The sequence below is a fragment of the Microcebus murinus genome, chromosome 6 (genome assembly GCF_040939455.1).
Source record: "Microcebus murinus isolate Inina chromosome 6, M.murinus_Inina_mat1.0, whole genome shotgun sequence".
Lineage (NCBI taxonomy): Eukaryota > Metazoa > Chordata > Mammalia > Primates > Cheirogaleidae > Microcebus > Microcebus murinus.
Window position 1 is genome coordinate 29,855,684 of NC_134109.1, and position 22,254 is coordinate 29,877,937.

A 22,254-nucleotide genomic window follows, 5' to 3' on the forward strand; every position below is an offset into this window, starting at 1 on the left:
CACTCTGGGGTTCTTGCTCAGTTTCCCTTCCTTTTCCCTTTTGAATATTCCAACTACGTTCAGAACCTCAACCGCCATCTCCATGTTGATGACTCTTAGAAGTCCCCAGGTCCATTCCAGACTCCTCTAAGCTCGAGATCTTTGCATCTACCCAATGGAACTCTGTGCCACATAAACATACATAGTGGTCCCTGCAGCCCCAGTCCGGCAAGTGCTACCACATTCACACGGCTGCTCAGGCCAGACCCACTGGCATGCCCTGTGAATTCTAGTTCCAACACACCTCTCCAATCTGTCCACATTTTCCCATCCCACTGCCACTGATTCATCCTAGTCATCACTTGCCTGAGTGTTTGCAATGGTCTTCTAACTGGTTTGTTTTTACCCAAACTGTGCACACAGAGACCAAAGGATCCTTTTATAATGCAAATCTGATCAACCACTACTCAGCTTAAAATCCTTAGGTTCTCAGATACTTTTCACGGCTTCCCAAAGGTCTTCCGAACCTGCTGTCAGCCTATCACTCCAGCCTCACCTCCGACCTTTCTCTCATTCTTCTAAACTGTGAGAAGACTCACCTATGATGAAATTCTCTTTCAGTTGTTCAACTTACTATGCCTTTTCCGATCTGAAAAACGCTGCCTAGAACATTCTTTCCATAACTCTTCTTTGTTTGGCTAAACCTTCTCATCTTTTAGGTCTCATGTGAAGTATGACTTAGACATCTTCTAAAAGAGATTGCACATCGTAGCAAAGTGAAAGTTTACTTTGCATGTTGATACTAATACTTTATTTAAAGTGTTATGAATTTACAAAAACATAGTGATATCAGATATTTAGTATGTCTCAAATACAAGGATTTAGAAACATTTAAAACAAAAATATAAATTTATAAAATATAAATATTTAACACCATCATTTTAGTATTACTGGTAGTAAAATGAAAATAGCGTTATTTTAAGAATAAACCCTACATAAAATAACCTAAAATTAAAGACTATAATAAAGAATAACTTAATAATAAAACCTGGAAAATGATCATGTAAACTTTTTTTTGGGTATCATCATCAAAATCTGACTATATTTTTATGTAAATGTTCCCAGCTGCTAAAGCAGTATATTTCAGAATTGGGGGAATAGTGATAGGATAATTTATAAACTAACTTCAAACCCTTTCTTCAGACTCTATCTTCAAATAAACCCACCTCTGGTTTGATAATGCTGGAAAACTTTTTGAATTTATGTGTGTGTTTATGCAGAAACATCAAGCTTTTTTTAATTGAAAAAGAGCTCTAGCTATTATTTCCAAAACAGCTTTTCCAGCCAGTTTTCACTGCTTCAGTTCCACCGCTATAGATGGGAGATTCTGGTCTAGTTTCCTGCATTAAATTCACTACTATCATGATCAAACTTGGTGTGTTCAAAAAGTCTTTCAACTTTAATAAAAATTTTTATAATAAAGGCCTCATTTTGGTCCACTGTCCATTTGTTCACTCCTGAGGATTATGGAGACAGAGAAAGAAAATTCCTTTTACATGAACACAAATTTCATTCAATTCAAAATCCTAATGTAGTGTGTAACCATCTGGTAGAGAAGAGTTTGGTTCAGCAAGTCTCCTTAAATTTTTGAGTTCTTAAACTTTGATCTCAAGACAAATGATTTCAGGGCTTTTTTTGTTTTGTTTTAACTAAAATAACAGCCTTTTAGGGATATTCTTCAATTTTAGGGTTGCCTGTCCTTCACGTTCACTGGGATGCACTCACTACCTTCCTTCCTCTCCGGCCCCAATCCCAGGGCAGTGCTTCTAGACTTGCTCCTCAATGCAGCATTTACCATTTTTTTCCTACCAGCCATCTACCTCCATTCTTTGCTGGTGAAGATATCCACCAACTGCACGGAGTTCTCCCAGCCAGATCCACATGTCTTTTTTGAAGGGTAGAAAAATTGGAGTGGGAGGGATAAGGGGGAGTTACAGGTGAGGAGGGTTGAAGAAAAGCAAGAAAGACTTTGATGAAGAAATGCAGTACGAGAAAAGTCAGAGGAAGAAAAGGGGAAGGGAAGAGGAACCGGAAACTCAAACAGGGTGCATAAAATTGCGGATGGATGAATTGAAATACAGGTATTACTTCACCAAAGGACGGATGAGTTGAAATACAGGTATTACTTCTCCAAAAATACTATTTTAGAGCCAGCACACTTGAATGCCTAACACCAACATGGTAATCACCATATTACAATGACATAATGCAGTGAAGCAAAGCACTTTGCCAAACACTCTAATATCAACCATGAAAATATAGGTATTTCCTTCCTTTTTACAGATGTGGCAACTATGATTTAGAAAGGATAAGTCACTTAGCCACAAGTAGTATATAGCAGTACCAGATTCAAACACATTATTTTAACTACTGATTTCAAAGCTCATTTTCTTAGCCATTATCCACATTATGTTCCCATAAGTTTCTAAAATTTTATTATGAATAAAAATAAATAAAATTTGGTGCCTAAGTGGATAAACTATTCATCTAGTCAAATCACACATGATGCTTTATTCCTTGATATGCTAGATAGCCAAGATGTTACTGTGTTGAAAAGGAGAGAGATTAATGTTATATCCACATATGGTGTGATCTCCTCCCACTTCCATTCCTCATATTTAACACCTGAACAAATGTTTAGCCTGAAGTTTTCTTACTAGTTCTAGTTCTTGAGTTTTAACAAGGATGGCACAAAGAGTAGCTCTGCTATCATTAGAACATTCCAGATAAATAGCTACACTTTTGGTTGATCTATTCATAATAATAATTGTAATAAAAAATATCACATTCTTACAGAGGAGAAATAGTAAATAGTTCAAAATTCCAAGTAATTTGATCAAATACAGCCCAATCACCTGGTTATATGCTGGGCATGAACATAAGACTAACAAAGTTAAGCCCAGCATTTTAATTATAAAGGAGAAAAGAAAAATCCAAGTTACAAGAGTTACAGGGTTTCAACCAGCAATTTTTGGATTGCTCATAGTGGTTATCATGACCATCTGTGGGCTATATATTAATACTTTAGTTGTGTATTTCCCTAGGGACACTAGCATGTTCTGGACTGAATGTAATTATGAAATTACATTATGTAATTATGAAATTACAGTAAAAATACATTTTTATTTTTATACACAATTTGTAAAGTTATAAGTTATGGCTTAAAAGATCTGTTTGCAATTGTTAATTTAAAATTTTAAATAGGGAAAGTAGACATCATAAACACAAATCAAAGAAATACAAAGCAAATAGAACTTACTCTTCTCTCATGCCTAACACAATTAGAAACAACATTTCTGAAAACTGGCCGTTGGTAAAGCTGTAAAATATTCATACACTGCTGGCGGCACTGTGGATTGGTACCAACTGTTTTAGAAAGCAATATGGTAATATATGTTAAAGTCACAAAAATGTTCACATTCTAATCTTAGAATTACCCTAATTGATTACACAGAAGGAAAAATGAAAACTCTTCCATTTTGTCTAGAAAAGATATCATAAGTTGATATACAAAGGGTATGTTAAAGATTTAGCTTATAAGCAGACAGACTTAGACTTCATCATAGATCAGCAGACCAAAGAGTGGAATAGTGACAACCTTAATATTATAGATTGAATTAAAACTTTTTCACCATTTTTAATATTTTAAGCTATTTTTTCTTAAAATAGTCTACTTGGTTGGTTACAAGTATGCCATTGTCAGTACAGCTACAACATGAACTTTGATTCAGTGTCATTAGTTTGACATTTTCATTAGACAAGGAATTTGGATAAAACTAGGAAGACCACTCACTATAGCATGTTTCTATAAAATTGCATGTCTCTGCTATTGGGTTCAAACCATTCAGATTTTTTGTTTGTGTGCAACTTACTACATCTTAATATGACTAATAACTAGGTTAGAAAAAGGACAGAACTAGAAGATAGGAAAACTATATTTTAAAAAATATATATATATTCTGCTTTTAAAATGAAACATACGCGTGCCCAAGTGGAGGTAATAAGAGGCTCTCTTTCTGGGAAGTGCACCACTTGGAGATTCTCAGTCTCTGGTCCCCAAAGGGCTCATCCTAATTACAAGGGTGGAGGTTCTATGAGAACTAAATAGCCTAAGACTTTGCACCATAATCAAAAGCAGCAGGGTAATGGATGGGGACATTTACACAGTACTGGCCACATGCCAGAATTCTGTCCCTAAGCTTATAATTATTGTTGCATAAGAGTAATTGCCCATATTTACAAAGTGCACAGTACTCTGAGGTCCCAATTCTTCTTTCCATAGGTAACTCTTAAAAAGTAGGATGTTCTACTTGCCAAAATTGCATGGAATTTTGGCATTAAAAACAGCATCTGACTAAGCATACCTTATTAAGGCCCCTAACTTTCCGATAAAAGGCAGACTTTACTATGAAGTTATGTTAATATTAATACATTGCATCAAAATGATTAAAGAAATAAATATAAAGAAAACTCTATTTGAAATAAAGGGAAGATGAAGAGTCACAGAATCATAATGAGAGATTTTTTATTAGCTGCTATCAGTCTATGACAAATGGCCAATGATTACATTTTTAAAAATTCAATCTCACTAGGGATCAAAGAAATGAAATATCTCTTCTTGGCCTATAACAAATGTTCCAAAATAAAAACTGTAAACATTCAAAATAGTCAAGAGGATGGTAAACTACACAGTCTTAAACATACTGGTCGACCTCCCTGTTCTAAGTTTTCTTAAGAGCAACTCACACTAAAAATCAAGGCTCCTATAAAATTCACGTTTCACTTATAGGGCTCCACTCTTATGGAAATAGATAGATATGTGGGGAGAGTTTATATAACATGGCTGTTCATGTAAGACCAGGGTTTTGTTGTTTTTTTTTAACATGTCTATGAATAGAAATTAGAGGGTTCATGAACTTAAAGGAAAAAAATTTATTTTCAGTAACTTCTAACTGAAATTTAGCATTTCCACCAATTAAAAATATAGGCAACAAACTATTGCAATATTAGCTGTACATGTGACTTTGACACCAACAGAAATCAAAGATAATTTATCACATTACAGTTGCTGCAGACATATCTGAATATTAATTACACTTATCACTACTTCGAAATTATGGTAGTCAACAGTCTTTTTGTCATGAAATAAGAAAGTAGCACATATATTACTATGCCGTAAAAACTTTTGCAACTGTATTTCTATATGCCTGGTTTGCTTTATTTTTATTTTATGCACTTAAAAATAGTATTCTAAAAAGTTTCTAGGCTTTACCAAACTGCCATAGGAGTCAATGAAAGGAAAATGAACAAAAAACCAAGAACATCTGATGTAGCATTATTTATAATAACAATAAATGAGAAAACCTGAGTTTGCAACAGCTGAAAAACTTTAAATAAATGATGGAATAGCCAATTATGGAACCATCTAAAAAAAAAAAACCATAAAACTGCATTTGAAAATCATTATTTAAAAATGAATATGCCTGTATTAAGACAGATGGGACAGAAATAAAATCACTAGTACTCCCACACAGTTAATTTGCTTCTAAATTATTTTCTATAGTCCTAATATTTCTATAATGAACATACACAACTTTTATAATTGGAAGATTTTTAAAAGTATAAAAATACATTTGGTTTGCAAATGGCCAATGACTATAAAGAATATGTTAAAAAGTAGCATATTAATGCAACTCTATTTTTAACATCACTTAATACCAATTCAAATGCCAGTTTAGGAAAAAAAAGAAAAAAGTGCTTAACATCCAAATGAAAGAAATTACAATGAAACACCTGTCTCTAACTAAATTTCTTTATATTTAAAACATCCTTTATGCCTCCTTACCAAGGACATTGCAGCAAGATGTCTTCCTATGTGAAATGCTGCTGAAGGATTCGGGAGGAAGTCCCTCAGAGGTAGCCAGAAATTCAGTTAAGGCAGAAGTCACTGCTGCTTTCAAGAACAGGGACCACGCTACGTGTCCCAAACACTCAGCACAACCCACATATTTGTTGACTAATTGTCCCTATGAGTCCTAGAAGTCACCTCTGCTTATGCTTCTCTCTGACTTCAATTCAATTAGGAAAGTGTCTCTTCTCGCTGTCTTGATGTGCTAATGAATGGCCTCCCCAAAGAGAGGAGGGAGCTCCATTAGAAGATGGGGAAAGAAATTGCCAGAATAAAGTAAATATTATTTTGTGAGCACCTAATTTCAGTGCTTAGGATGAGGGGCTCACTGGTGCCTGAAGTTATAATGAAGCATGTACTGGGAAATAGGTGGCGGGCTTTATCACACATGTCATCAACATGTACTGAAATAATAGATCTAAAAGGCCCTGAGTTTTGAGAATGCAAAACAAAGAGCATAGAAACTCTCTGGAGTGTGGTCATCAGTAAGCATGGTAGTCACTTGGAGGTATCCCACACATGAAAATGGGTAAGCACTCTCATTTGGTTTTTGTGCGGACAGCATTGGGACACAGAGAATGATACCCCAAATTATGGTGCTTTGGCATGCTGGGCCCTTTCGAGTAATGGAAATGAGAAGGCCTTAGATGCTGCTTCAGAACCAAGGACTTTCTAACCTCCTCTTGTTCTCCCCCACAAGCAGACTCTTCTCTGAACTTTCCTTATGTGACTAAGTAAACTTCTTTCCAGAAGAAATGCAATTGTCCTAAGATCCCCTCCCTAGGAATCTCATCAATTAACCAGAAAGATTAACCACCTGAAAAGAGAAAAGACTAGCAATCACCACACCCAGAGAGACCGTTCATCTATGTCTCCCCGGAGATTACTGGGGAGACTCTCACATTAAAACCATCTTTGTTCACAGTGAAGTTCCCACCACCTCCCCCAAAGCTCAGGATAACTTTGTCCCAGGCCACCATTTTATTCTTTGGGCTCATTCATTTCCCAGGAAAATCATTTACTCTCCCTCACAATTGCCCACATCCCCTAAGGCCCTCTCCTCTATAAAGAGGGCACTGTTTAAGCTTTACCCATCCAGCCCTTCTTTGAGTCTCATATTTTGTATGGCCCCGAACCTGTGCATGTCAGTAACCGTGTGCCTTTTCTCCCGTTAACCTATTGTTCAGGAGTGTTGAACCTTTAGAGCAACAGTCCCCAACCCTTTTTGGCTCCAGGGACCTGTTTCATGGAAGACAATGTTTCCATGGACCAGGGGTTGGGGAATGGGGTGTTGCGGGTTGCGAGGTGTGTGGTGCGGAGCTCAGGTGGTGACGCGCAGCCAGTTTCCTAACACGACAGGGACCTGTACAGGGCCACAACCCGGTGGTTGGGGACCACAGCTTTAGAAGGTGAGGGAAATTCTCTTCGCTCCTACAATAGTTTTATATATTAACTGTCATTACTGATTGTATCTGAAGGTTTTCATTTGTTTTTACTTTTTATCTGGGCTACTTTGTGACTTAGAGAAAAGCTGCAAAAATAGTACCAGGAATTTCCATGGATTGCCCACCCAACCTCCCCCAGTGTTAAACATCATATATAACTAAATACTGTGCAATCATCATTATCAAAGCCAGGAAATTAACATTGGTACAATACCATTAACTAAAGATCCTACTCGAATTTCACCAGTCTTTCCACTATGTCTTTTTTTTTTCTTTTTCTCCAAAATCCCATTCAGGATCTCAGGTTACATTTAGCTATCATTTCTCTTTAGTCCCCTGGAGATGCTAACAGTTCCTCAGTCTACTTGTCTTTCATGACCTTGATACCTTTGAAGAGTGTTTATCTCTCAATGTGGGTTTGCCTGGTGGTTCAGATGACTGAACTGAGGCTGTGTGTTTTGGGCAAGAGAGCTACAAAAACAACGTGTCCTTCTCAATGCATCATTCCATGGGGCTCATGACATCGGCCTTGATCCCTGCAGCTAAGGCTGGGTCTGTGTGAAGTTACTATCTTTCCTCCTGTTCTTTACAGATGCCTTAAGGGAGATACTTTGAGGTTAGGTCTCTCCTCTAACAGTCACCCACTGATTTTAGCATCCATCAGCTGTGTCTACTAAAGTTCACAATAGCAAGAATCAGTCTAAGCAATGGCATTTTGTGCCTCTGAGGATCAACTGGTGGTTTGGTTAATTTCCTCAAAACCACTCTGACCACCCACAGACTTGTTTGTGGTCTCGTTTCCTCAAAAGAGGGGAAAGGGAACTGCAACCTATCATTCAGTGTCTGGAGTATAACAGGAGGCCGTATACGTGGGGGGCACCCTCCCCTCACTTTCTTTACCTGATGCTCTAAATACAAGATACATGAGCTGCTCAACTCCATAAACCTGATACTTCATCTCAGCACCAAACACTCATTCATTTTGTAAAACATTTACTGAACCTTCTCATCTGTGGTCCTTGCCTTCAAAGCACGCTTAGACTGTCTGTGAGCCAACGCATCACAGAAAGCATCCTGCAGAAACAAGAGGTGCCAGGGTGACTCGGATCAGTGGCGGCAGGGCATACACCTTGGAGGAAGAGGGGAGTTCAAAAGGCTTCAACCCTAGAGGACAAGCAGGAGCCCGGCAGGCGTGTAACCCGTTCCAATGCACGCACTGTGCCAGGGAAGGAAACACGGCTCCACGCAGGAATGGAACATGATAACGCCCTCCCAACTTCCACGAACACATTTCTATCTTGCACCCTGTTCATTGCTACCTCACTCGCAGGGGCACCTCACAAAAGAGAGGTCACACTACTTTTCCAGCTCCAGCCCTCAGCCCCCTATGTAAGTAGAGGCCAGATTGGGAGCTACAGAGGAACCCAAGCCACTTACATTGAGCTACCTCGGCTTTTATTCATCAATGTGACAAAGATCAAGACAACTAATAGAACGAAGGAGAAAAAAAACAATAGAAGCAAAATATAGGAAGATACAGATCATTCAAGGAAAAGAACTTAGAAAAAAATTTTTTAATTAATATCAATAGAGAAATGGAGGGTTTACACAGTACAAAGAAGCTATTATGAAAAATACTATATAAAGGCCAGATGCAGTGGCTCATGCCTATAATCCTCGCACTTTGGTAGGCTGAAGCAGGATTGCTTGAGCCCAGGAGTTCAAGACCAGCCCAGGCAACACAGCGAGATCCTACCTCTACAAAAAATTTAAAAATTAACGTGGTGGTGCACATTTGTAGTCCCAGCTACCTGGGAGGCTGAGGTAGAAGGATCACTTGAGTCCAGAAGTTGGAGGTTGCAGTTAGCTACTCTGTTCATGCCACTGAATTCCAACTTGGGTGACAGAGTGAGACCCTGTCTCTACTTTAAAAAAAAAAAAAGAAGAACAACAACAATGACTATAGAAAAACAAATCAATTAGTTCTTATGGATTAAAAATAAAATTCAGTGAAAAGATGGATAATAGAACATACAGAGCTATATACCAACTCTTTGTCCAGAAGATGAAGTTGATAGGTATTAAAAAAAAACAAACAAAAACTGAAATTACAAAAGGAAGAAATGGAGGACAAACTCAGAGGTTCCACCATCCATCAAAAGGGAGTTCCAGACAGAGGGGACAAAGAGATTGTAGATTTTTAAAAAATTACTTCTAATGAGAAAAAAAAAAATAATGTTCAATAGCTTCTTTTTCATCTTAATAGCACTAACTACAGACTGTAAACACCATGAAGGCAGAGGTGTATCTGTTTTTGTTCTTTTCCACACACTGTCTCTGGTACACAGCAGACACTGAATATTATTTGAATGAGTGAATGAATGTTCAGTTATCATAATTTTTAAGCCTACTGTCAATAGCAAAGTGGCTAATAAATTTTCATTGTGTGTAAGAAAAGATATAGAAGGATACAAATGAAATTATTGGAATGGTATAGCCATTACTCTCCAACAAGGGACTTCTCTGAGGCTTGTTTTTGCTCCCTTGTGTTAGTTGAGCCTGTCACATCGGCACTGTGGTCTGACATTGTCCCTGCTCAATCTTGCTTCCTCCCCTTCTTTCCGCAGTATCAGATCTGCATTATGGGCTGAAGGCTTCCTCCGCCAAATTACCTTTCACAGGCATGAGATGCTCCCAAGCCCTTAACCAACCTCTCTCAGGCCTATGCTGTCTCAGCATCTGCATCTCAGATGACTCAACTGACACACGTCTGTTACGTGATTAAAGAAAGGACTGTGTCTGGCAACAGCAAGAGGCAATGAGGATCTAAAGTGAGATACAGAATTGAGAATGGGGGGGCAGGAAGAACAGAAGTTAGCTGCAATTCGAAGGTTGGAGACTGGAGGTTGAGAACAATGAAGAGGAAGACGTCACTGTTTCACATCCAAGTGACTGATAACAACTGTGGCATTTACAGAAGGAGAGCAGTGAGGAGGAAGGGAGAAAAATGGTGAACTCCAAGTTTTTGCACATGCGTTTGAGACTCCAACTAGTCAGCTGTGCAGGTGGGGGCAGACACCAGCTGGCTAGATCTGAGCAAAAAGCCTGGGGACAGAGGTTATTTTATTGGTTATAAATGTATACTAATAATCTTTTTCCAAAAACAATTGAGATCATTAATTGTCAAGGACACATATAAATCATGCTAATGGAACACAATAGGAAAATAAAAGATGAAAGTGGAAAAAGATGTGTTAATAATGAAGTTGTATAGCTGAGCATCAAATTTGGTTCTGGGAGTTGAGGCAAAACAGAAGATACAGTGAAACAAAACACACACAAAAAATAGCTATCCTCAGAAAGGCAGGCATTTGGTAGCTACCAGAAGACAATTTCTGGCATCAAATTCTAAAATAAACTTCTCACATGGAACTTTCTAAAGGGGCTGAGGGATGACATAATAGCAATATCTTCTTTACCAGTTTTACTGCAAAACAAATTCCATTTTTACATGACTGGATCCTACAAAGATGACCTTGAATAAAGTCAAACATTTGAGTTAGTGTGTTCTAATGACAATGTCTTTATTTTTATTTTTTTGGAGACAGGATCTTGCTCTGTCACCCAGGCTGGAGTGCAGTGGCCCGATCATAGCTCATTGTAACCTTGAACTCCCGGGCTCAAGTGATTCTCCTCTCTCAGCCTCCAAAGTAGCTAGGACCACAGGTATGCGCCACCACTGCCTGGGTATTTTATAAATTTTTTATAGAGATGGGGTCTTGCTATTTTGCCCAGGCTGATCTCAAGCTTCTGGCCTAAAGCAATCCTCCCACCTCAGCCTCCCAAAGTGCTAGATTTATAGACATGAGCCACTGCACCTGGGTGTATTTTGATTTTAAAATAAAATAATGTAGGAGTAGTAGAGGCACATGCCCTTTTGATCAACTTTCACAAACCTCTGTCCTGAGAGGCTTAAGCACTGTGAAAGCCTGGGTATCTTACAGACCAGGGTGCAGCTTAGTCACCTTGTAGCTTGGAATGAGAGGATGTTTGCTTTCCAAGGAGCAGATGTGCAAAACCTTAATATCTAATGGCCTCCTTACTACTGGAAGTCCTAAGCAGATAAAGAGACAGCAGCAAAGCCCATTCCTAGATTCATTTCTCAAGAAGATATTTAGTGCCCCAAATCCCCTTGTGAAGGAATACATAATTAGAGAACTTCCTTCAAGTGAATACAGTTTATACGATTTCAATAAAAAATGAAAGGCAAGGACATTAAAACAATAAAGTATTATACATATATAAAATCTTTCACCATTCATTTTGGCAGAAATTATAACAACTGTTAAGTTTAACAGCATAGAACAACATAACATGGTTCAGGACAGCAGACTTGTTGACTCTAAAGTTCTTCGCTTATCTGAAATATAAAACAGTCCATATCAAAATAGCAAACATAGAATAATTACCTTTAACTATGAATTGTAAGGCATCCCCCAGTACATTTCTCAAGCCTAATGTTGCTACATATATAGAAGGATTTTTTAAAAAGAAAAAACCCCAAATAAACAAAATAAGCACAGATTTTTAGAAATACACTTAGCTAATGGTGTTCCCTGATGTTCCATATGTACTATAAAATAATCTACTAAAATTTACAATAACTATTTAATAATGCTCATTTAATAGACTGGCACTAAAGAACAGCTCTTGATAGCAAAATTAAAGAATATATCAGGGCCTGGCACGGGGGCTCTTACTTGTAATCCCAGCACTCTGGGAAGCCGAGGCGGGCGGATCGTTTGAGCTCAGGAGTTGGGGACTAGCCTGAGCAAGTTCGGGACCAGCCTGAGCAAGAGTGAGACCCTGTCTCTACCAAAAATAGAAAAAATTAGCTGGGCATGGTGGCATGTGCCTATAGTCCCAGCTACTTGGGAGGCTGAGACAGGAGGATTGCCTGAGCCCAGGAGTTTGAGGTTGCTGTGAGCTAGGCTGACACCATGGCACTCTAGCCCGGGCAAGAGAGTGAGACTCCGTCTCAAAAAAAAAAAAAAAAAGAATATATCAGAATGCTAAAACTGTCACTTTAGCACAAATGAAGTTAAGTATATTTGAAAGAAATTATGCCAGATATGGCTGATTACAAGAGGGTGAAAGATAAAGATATGAAACAGCACTGAAATCTGATGTGTGTTCTCAGTCTGATAATCCTGGGTTCCAGCACACTGTTCAACCTGATTTGTGTGTGTGTGCTGAAGTGTAAGAAAAGGAAGTTGAACAGTAAAATAATCAAATCTGAGGGCTTGGAGTTATCCAAAGAATAATTCGGGAAAATATCGTTGGATGAGATAATGGGTTTCTACTGGCCACAGTGCAATATAGGGAGGCCCTTCCCCTATATATCATGGCACCTTCAATAGCTTGACTTTGAGAGAGTCACCCCACCTAGCATGCAGATAAGCCCATCAACACTGCTGATGGATCAAGGAAACAACAAATGCACTGCAAAGACAACCTGCCGGCCCCTCTGTCTGCCATCAATGCATTCCTCTGCATAGGATTCAAGGAGAACATGCTTCATAGGCAACTGTACACCCAGTGCAAGATTGAAAAAGTCCTGTGGGGGCCACAGAAAATGAGTTGAGTAATGGCCACAAAAGAATCCCCTCCTCAATAAGCCATGCTGGCTATGGGTAGTGTCATCATTATTCTATAATCTGGTATTTTTCCACTTACAGATTTTCCTAGTACTTTGATCATGGTGACTATCTAAATAAAAACTGACTCGAGGGGGGAAGGGGGAGCATGGGCAATATACGTAACCCTAACATGTGTACCCCCATAATATGTTGAAATAAAAAAAATTTAAAATAAATAAATAAAAACTAAACACAAAATACATGCATTCTCAAAGGAAGATAAGTAGGTTAATTTGAATGCAACCCCACTGCCTAGTTTGTGCTTCCCTAAGGAGGATGTGGCTGTATCACTGTGACTTCTCCAACAGTGACAGGATCACCTTGCTGTCCTGTGAGCATTAGGTTGAGAAAGTCCACACAAAGCACAAAGTAGCAGCACAATAAATATTAGCTATGTTATTACTGTCATTTAATCCTGGGTGAGTCTCATCATAACCACACCTCCCCTAGGAAAATGGCAAAGAGAGCTGGGCAGGAGACAGGATGGGGAGGAAGAGCAACGATGGCATGCTGCCTGTTTTAATAAGTGCAAACAATAAGATATCTCCACTGGTCCAACATCTTTCCAGCAATGGACTTGGCTTACACGTTGGGAGTCAAATATCCTCTAAAGTCTAAATTGGCAAAATGATTTTTTTAAAACAATGTAAAAAATGCAATATTAAAAAATAACTGGCCAGGCGCTGTGGCTCACGCCTGTGATCCTAACACTCTGGGAGGCTGAGGCGGGCAGACTGCTCGAGGTCAGGAGTTGAAACCCAGCCTGAGCAAGAGCAAGACTCCGTCTCTACTATAAATACAAAGAAAGTAATTGGCCAACTAATATATATAGAAAAAAATTAGCTGGGCATGGTGGTACATGCCTGTAGTCCCAGCTACTCGGGAGGCTGAGGCAGCAGGATTGCTTGAGCCCCGGAGTTTGAAGTTGCTGTGAGCTAGGCTGACGCCACGGCACTCACTCTAGTCTGGGCAACAAAGTGAGACTCTGTGTCAAAATAAAGAAATAACAATAAAAATAAAGATAAAAAATAACTGCAGCTTCCTTAGCCAAATATGATTAAATTTTACAAATAAAGTCAACTGTAGAATGTACTTCAGTAAAATACAATTTTTTCCCCCAGAGACTTGGTTACAATGAAGTCAGGAATGCATGAAAACAGCAGAACAGAACCTATCTGATGCTAAAGAGGCTGAGGTGACAGCCAGGGCAGTGGTGTCACACCTTGGTGCTGAAGGACCAATTACCTCTGACATTTGATGTGCTCCTACAACAAGAGGACTTGCTTTAAGGTTCTGATCAGGAAAAATTAATGCACTAATTTCAGTGAATCAAAGTTGTCTAATAAAATTTATAAAATAGAATTAACTATATTTTATACTACATAAAAAGTATAGATGACATATAAACTATTTAATGTATAGTTTATAGTTTAGGGGCCTTAATTTCTGCTTCAAAGGATACTATCCAGAGCCATTATTTGTGGTATATTATCATATCGTAACAAATGATCCGCTTGACTTGAGAATTCTAAGTTGTAAGGCCCAAGAAAAGTTATTACAGCAGGCGCGCCCTGTAACTGACCTCCACTGGACAACTTCCTGGATTGAGCACTGCTCACCATCCCTGTCTGTAAAGCAATGGCCCTAGGCTAGCAGTCAATCTCTAGTGCCACACACATTTTCTGCTCCTATCAGCTGGACTTTATGCTGACAAAGAGTCTGCGTGGTGTTCTCCTAAACCTGTTTAAGCCCATTGACTTCTTTTAATTATGAAATTTAATTAATTATGCAAGCTGATAAAATGTAAGTACAAAAGATAAATGCTGTTTCTATAAAAACTAAGTTGAAGGATTTGGAAAGAGTAAAGGCAAGTCACTAAAAAGAAAGCTGTTGGATTAGATGTGGGCAAGACAGCTATAAAAAAATGAGAAAAAACTTACAAAACTTAAGATTCTATACTCAGATTGCTTTGCTAGTGTCTATGATTTTGCTCTTGTGGTTTATACTATTTAATACAACGTAGAACTCAAAAAAGTAGAATCATCGTCAAAGAAAAGATCCTAGCTTCACAAGAATTTGAAAATATTTTATATGTTTTTTTTATTTCAGCATATTATGAGAGTACAAATTTTAAGGTTTCAAATAATGCTCTTTCCTCCTCTCCCCCAACAAGTCTGAGTTTCCAGTGCAACCATCCCCTAGACGGTGCACATCTCACTCATTATGTATGTATATACCCGCCCCCCCTGCCCTATACCCAATTACTGTAGTTCCTATGTGTCCACTTAGGTGCTGCTCAGTTAATACCAGTTTGCTGGTGAGTATATGTGGTGCTTGTTTTTCCATTCTTGGGATACTTCACTTAGTAGTATGGGTTCCAGCTCTAACCAGGAAAATATAAGATGTGCTATATCACCGTTGTTTCTTAGAGCTGAATAGTACTCCATGGTATACATATACCACATTTTATTAATCCACTCTTGGATTGATGGGCACTTGGGTTGTTTCCACAGCTTTGCAATTATGAATTGTGCTGCTATAAACATTCGAGTGCAGGTGTCTTTTTTGTAGAGTGTCAATGGATCTTTTGGGTATGATGCCCAGTAATGGGATTGCTGTTTTAATGAAAATATTTCAGATATGCACACTTTTTAACAATTTCCTGCTTTAATTGATATTTTCAATTAACCAGTTCCAATTATGTTGGGATAAAAGAGTATTTTCCATGCTTCAAATTAGTAAATACTGGATTAATGGCTTTTAAATTTATAAGGTATTATGAATAAGCAGGATTACTCAGGAATCTAGGTGTTCAAATTTTTATTCCATATTTTTGAAAGATAAAATACTTGAAATAACATTTCCCTTCTCTTTAGTCTAACATAGCAAAGCTCAGAGAACAGTGATTAAGAACATGACTCTGCTCAGACAGCCTGGCTCCAGCATTTACTGGCTCCATGTGGGCATCTCTTAAGCACTTAAGCCCCATTTTTCTCATCTGGAAAATGGGATTAACAAAAGTACCTACCTGATGGATATCAAGAGGTTGAAATGTGAAAATGTGACATAGCAAATGCTTATTAGCACAGTGCCTGGTACATTAGTGCTCAAAAACATTTACTATGAATATTATTATATTGTCTAATAGGGGAAAATATCCATTGCTACATAAATAAGATCATAGTTAATATGTTCAACGCAATGTCAGTGTTAGTTACAGGTGGAAGCAAGATGGCCTCCATCTATAGACAACTCACAAACACCTGTAGAAAATTTCTCCAGGTACAGTAAAGCAGGCATTCTCAGCTAGGGGCAATTTTACCTCTTAAGGGACACCTGGCAGTACCTGCAGACATTTTAGCTGTCATAACTGGGGGGATGCGTAGAACCTACTGGCATCTAGGGTGTAGAGGCCAAGGATGCTACTAAACATCCCACAATGCACAGGACAGCCCTCCATCCCAGCCCAACAATGAATTATCTGGTCCCAAATGCCCAACTGGCAAGAATAGGAAATCTTCCTAGAGGAGAGTATAACAGAGGTATGATTTCTAAAATTTGAACTCCAGAAAATTATTTAGAGATAAATATTGATTAAAAATGAAAATTGGGATTTTTATTATCATATTGATTCCAGGACCTAAGCCACAGATCTCTAAGAATGAGACATGAATATTTAGCAATAAATAAGATTCTTTCAGTCACTAAGCCTTCTTGAATGGGGTCCATCACGTAATAATCTGCAGATAAATTTTATTCTGAAGTGAACAATATTATACAGCTATAATGAGCACTAGATAGGAAACCAAACTTCATTCAGAAGGATAAATCTAAGTAACATTCAAAACCCTAAACAGTGGAAATCAAAACATCTCTAGAGTAGTTCGCAGACAGGGAGCCTCTCACCACAGGCCTCTTTACCTGGCTGCAGAGATTACTCATCTAGCTAACGGACCACAGGTGTATCCTTCCTTGGCGATCACCCTGTTTCCCAGCTTGAATACCTGGATGGCTTAAACTCATCCTTTAATAATGCTGCTCAAAAACATTATCAGAAAGCTCCTAAGAGTTCGCTTATACCCTTTACTTTTGAAAAAAATCAAAGTGCCTTTCGTAAAAGTATGAGGGAAAAAACTGTGTACAAAGTATAATTTCAACTACCTATATATACCAGAAAAGATTAGAAAGGAAGTGGCCAACATGTATGTCAAGGGTAATTCTGTCTTCAGTGCCTTTTTTATTCAAATCAAAGTCCTGGATTTGATTCTCGATGCTGAGACTTACTGGCTCTGTGACTTTTGTCAAATAATGTACTTTGTTTTCACAGAAGTTCATGTGAAATGGATTGGAATATATAATAATTCCCATCTACTGATGAAAATGTTAACATAGCAAAGAAATGGTCCTGTACTTACTGCAAAAGTATTTAAAAATGAAAGATAGCATTAAAATTTTTACAATCCTTAAAAAAAAAGCTATATTTAAAATATTTTCAACTTTATACGTCTAACCCTAAAGGTGACACAGCAAGTTTTGCACACAACAAAGACTATAATTACATCCACAAAATCAAAGGAGTTTTTTATTTTAAAAATAGTTTAGACATTTATATACATGAAAGGAGAAAGTAACAAAATAAAAAAACCACAAAAAGAAATAAATTGCAAATAACTATCTTACCATCAAGAAAGATAAGGAATTCATGCAAATCACGTCACATTGCTATAAAACTTTATAGAACTCTTTTTGTCAGAGAGTACAGCAAAAGAAAATTTAAAGGGGGGGGCGCAAAAACCTACCTAATGGGTACAATGAACGCTATATTTGGGTGATTGGCACACCTATAGCTGTGGCTCAAGCATTAGTAAAAGTGATCCATGTAACCTAAAACATTTGTACCCCTTTAACATTTTGAAATGAAAAAAAGGGCACACTCACAGTGGTCTCCACATTTTAAGGATCAATCTCTAGTACTAGTAACAAAAATAGCTGAGCATGGATAATTAATGTATGCGTAATTATCTAATAAGTATATATCCAAATAATAAAGTAAAAAAAAATAAATAAAGGATCTCTACTCACCCTTCTGGTAGAAAAATTTCCTATAGTAGTAGGCGCCAAGATCCACGTGTTCCACAATGTATCTTTTCACTCTATCTAGATGCAACACCAAATTTTCCTTGGGCACTTCAAGTACTGCCACTCCTGCATTTGTGCAATGGGAGCTAAGGGTAGACTCAAAGGAGGCACTTTCACATCCACTAAAGGAGCCAGAATTGGATTTGGAAAGGCTGATTTTCCTTTCGCCTTCTCCACCTATCTCATTCCGAAAATAGGGACAGCTCATTACAAGCTCATTGCTTTTATCATCTCCCTGGTCCATGCTGAGGCTTCCTTTGGAATTCAGGTCCTCGGTGCTGCCCATCGGGGAGCTAAAGCTGGCGGAATGAGACAAAGGCCCGGAGACCAGGGATGCCACGGCGGCCGCCGACGCCCCGGTGGTGGTGTTCCTCCTCTTGATCACATTGTGCCTGTTCATAATCGCCTCGTTCAGGTCGAATAATATGCTCTGGACATCATAGTGGGCAAAGCACTTGGGGCACGTCCAGGGCCTGACGGAGGAGTCTTCCGACCGGTTGTCTTCCAGGTCCGACGACTTCCCGAGGTCCTCGCCTTTGGCATTGCGCAACTTGCGGAAGATGGAGGAGTCGCCAGTTTCCGACTTGGAGCGGCGCTTGAGTGGTTTGTCCCTCTCCTTAAAGAGCCTGAGGTTCTCTCTCTGTGAGAGAGGCCCGTCAATCACGTCCAAGGAGAAACCGGAACCCTTGCCGCCGCCGGCGATGAGGAAGTCGCTGAGCTTGGTTGGCGTTGGGCCCCGATCGGGTTTGTCGTCTTTGTAGCCCTTTAACAAGTCGAAAAAGCTCTCCCCGGACGTCCCCTGCTTGTCGATGGACGACGTGCTGCCGTACTCCCTGTGCAGGGACGGGCCCGCCTTGTACGTGGGTGAGATACATTCATCGAAGCTGTCCGCGTCAAGCTCACTTATGGTGATGTCGCTGTTGCTGCGCTGCCGTATCCTGCGCAGCGCCTTCCGGGGCGAGCTGGGGTAGGCCTCGGGCATGAGGAACCGGGAGTCCATGCTCTCCGCCGGCCGCGCCTTGCTCTTGAGCGTGTTCTGGATGCTCTTCAGCATGGCCGAGTCGCTCGAGTTGAGGCTAACAGAGCTGCCCTGACTCACAGGGCTGCTTTTGGAGGACAGGCTCTCAAGGCAACTTGAGGTTTCTATTTCCTGGCTGGAACGGCTAGATTCCTTTATGTTTTCCTTGCGTGGGGGCCAGTCTGCGATCCTTGCCCTCACGCCCATTTTGGGGACTCCGGGGGTCGAGGTGATGTGGTGCGAGCCTTCACTTCGTGGGGGTCCCACCGGAGCCATGACGGAGGATCCTAAGCTGCCGTTTTGGGACCGGAAGCGTCGCATGTAGAAGTCGTCAGTGTGCACTTTGGGGGCGCCATCTGTGCCGACAACCGAGGCCCTGTCGGTGGCAACAGGCCTTTCCGTCTGCGACCGTTTCAAGCTGGTCATGATGTGAGAGCAAGCAGACTTAAATCCCTGCAGAAAGGACCGTCATATCTGTGTTTTAAATGTGCACTTCCCTTTTGGAGAATGGCTTCCAGAAAATAAAAGAGGCGCATGAGATCTTAATCTTTTTCATTTAAAAGGTAAAATGACGCCTGACTTCAAGCCACCGAAAATCCAGAACTTCAAAGCATTATAATTCACCACAGCTCCTTTGCTTCACTTTAATAGACGGCTTTCTTTCAGAAAAAGCTGAATGGAATTTGTATTACTGAGACTCTGTGATGGCCATAATCCCATGCTTTCTCTGCAAGAAGGAAGGACAGTTTGAATTAGCAAATTTGATAACTACATCTAAAAATAAATATTCAGTTGCCAAAAACAGACACATGAAAATAAAACTCAATAACAGACTGTGATTCCCAGTTCCATAATCTATATTTTCAGTAAAGCAGGTTTGAAAGAAAGGAAGAAAGTAAAACCATTTAATGAAATCCATCATTTATGTTCTAAAACAAAAAAAAAATACTATTAAGACTATATCTTAATTGAGCTGTTTCAATTCGATGACTGGGGAGAGAAGGGTACATCCTGTTCTAGGATATCAAGGCTGCTTCAAGCATAGGCTTTTGCTCCAATGACCTCTAATAAGGTAGGACATCAGGAGCCATTGCAATGCCCTGAACTTTGAGATGTAACCAACTGATCAGATAATTAGAGCAACACATAGTTTTTTTGACATAAGTAAAAACTGAAAAATTATTTTACTGAATATGCTACAATATTCACTTTTTAACTCCTTCTATATTTCAAAATCAATTCTTCTCATTTGTTTCTTTACAAAGGCTTAACATAGTTGGCAAGAGCAAATGCAGCAGAGAGAAAATAAAACGGGTTTTCCCGGAGCCATTATATCCATTAGCACTCTTCCGTATTTCCCTCTACTTTATTACTTACCCAGAGGAGGAGTTTTTCAGCATGAATCCGGCATTCACCACCTCTTCCCAGCTCTCCTTAGTTTCGTCTACTCTTAAAGCTAGAAGTATGTCACTAATGAACAAAATGCCTGCATTTCCTTACGCAGTGCAACCTCCTCCACCCCGTCAACGCTAATTTATGAAGACCGCAGAAACAAAATGCTGCTCTGGGTGGCCCTCTCCATGTCCTCCAACCGACTACAGAGAACAGTTAGCATCCTTCCAGGTGACGGGCACGAAAACGAACTTGCTCATGAGCACGTCAGGCAGGAGGCAGAGATTCTGAGTACAACATTCTGCATGGTTGCGTACATCCTGAAAAGAAAGGCAGAGGATCCTTTTCCAAGACTCCACAAATTACACAAGAGGTGGCCTTTAAATTCTTGCCAAATACATGTTTGGAAAGATGCTGCTGAACCAGCACTGAGCTGACAGGGCGGCATTGTCTACAAATCACGGCTCTGACACCCGAGGACGACCCGCGCTCGCTGCACTCTCCACTCAATAGTAACAAGCACTTACTTCCACGATAATTAAGCATCTCCCTAGTCGGCTTCCTGCCTCCAAGGCAGCCGCTTTCATTTCTCTTGCAGCACACAGCATCATTTTAGAAGACTTGCTGCTATTTAAAGGCTGGAACATTTAGGGGTGTTTCAAAAAAAAAAAAAAAAAATGCATGCTGCCTGCAGAATGCAGGGCCAGGCAAGCTCCGCTGGGCTTGCGCTGGCTGGGTTTGTGCAGCCAGTCAGATAAATGCCAATTGTTCTCACGAGCAGTCCTCTTCACCATCTTTTGTAAAAGAGATAATGGTTTTGCACTGCTACCTAATTAAACCTGGCTTTTGAGCTTTCTAGATACTTCTACCATCATATTGCTATGACTTCCTTTACATTCCAGAACTTTACACGCTCTCCTTGCAACTGTAAGCCTGCAAGTGGCATCACTTGCTAACTGTTGCTTCCAACAGCAGCAAAGGATAGCACACGTGGCCACAGCTAAAGTTCAAGAAGTGATCCTCATAAAATGGAAGGAAACCAATCAGCTGAACCACGCTACAAACACCTGTCCGTCTCAAAAAAACCCTATTGCAATCAAGTATCTTTCAAAGAAAGAATATACTAGCATAAAGAGTAATTCTAAGTAGACTGATAAAAATCCGATGCTTTCAATATTTCTTACAATCTCACAGAAATCCAAATAAATCATCTTTCATTCCTAGAATATTCATTCTCTAAAAGGTCAACACACCAACTCATTCTTGCCACATTTCATTTGCCTTAGGAAATGGTTTATTACAGAACTGCCTTCCTTAGGATATGTGAACTTTTATCCATTATAGGAAGAAACTAAAAGCTGGCGTGAAAACACAATAAATAAAACTGACTTGGAAATGCACACTCTTTGCCATCAGTATTTCTCTTCCAAACCATCATATACACTTTCTATATTTTTAATGGGTTTATAAAATCTTATTTTTAAACATAAAAAATTCTTTTTAATTCAAAAGAAATGGCAAGACTCCTATTTACATTTTTAATATAATGACCACCCACTGTTTCCTTTTCATTTCAAAATGTAGATGGGAGTGAGAAGTCATGGTATAGTACTG

General features: G+C 39.3%; 1 protein-coding gene across 8 annotated transcripts in view; it reads right to left on the bottom strand.

Moving 5' to 3' along the window:
* SIPA1L1 (signal induced proliferation associated 1 like 1) overlaps positions 1-22,254 on the bottom strand; it is a 350,098-nt gene that overhangs the window by 120,944 nt on the left and 206,900 nt on the right. For 6 of the 8 annotated variants that reach the window (XM_012756105.3, XM_012756102.3, XM_012756107.3 and 3 more), the window contains one exon: positions 18,174-19,975. In XM_012756105.3, the coding sequence (XP_012611559.1) occupies positions 18,174-19,674 (1,501 nt within the window). In that variant the 5' untranslated portion in view covers positions 19,675-19,975. Of the gene's footprint in view, positions 1-18,173; positions 19,976-20,625; positions 20,961-22,254 lie in introns of all 8 variants that reach the window. The other 2 variants (XM_076003893.1, XM_012756112.2) reach the window with 1 other exon arrangement.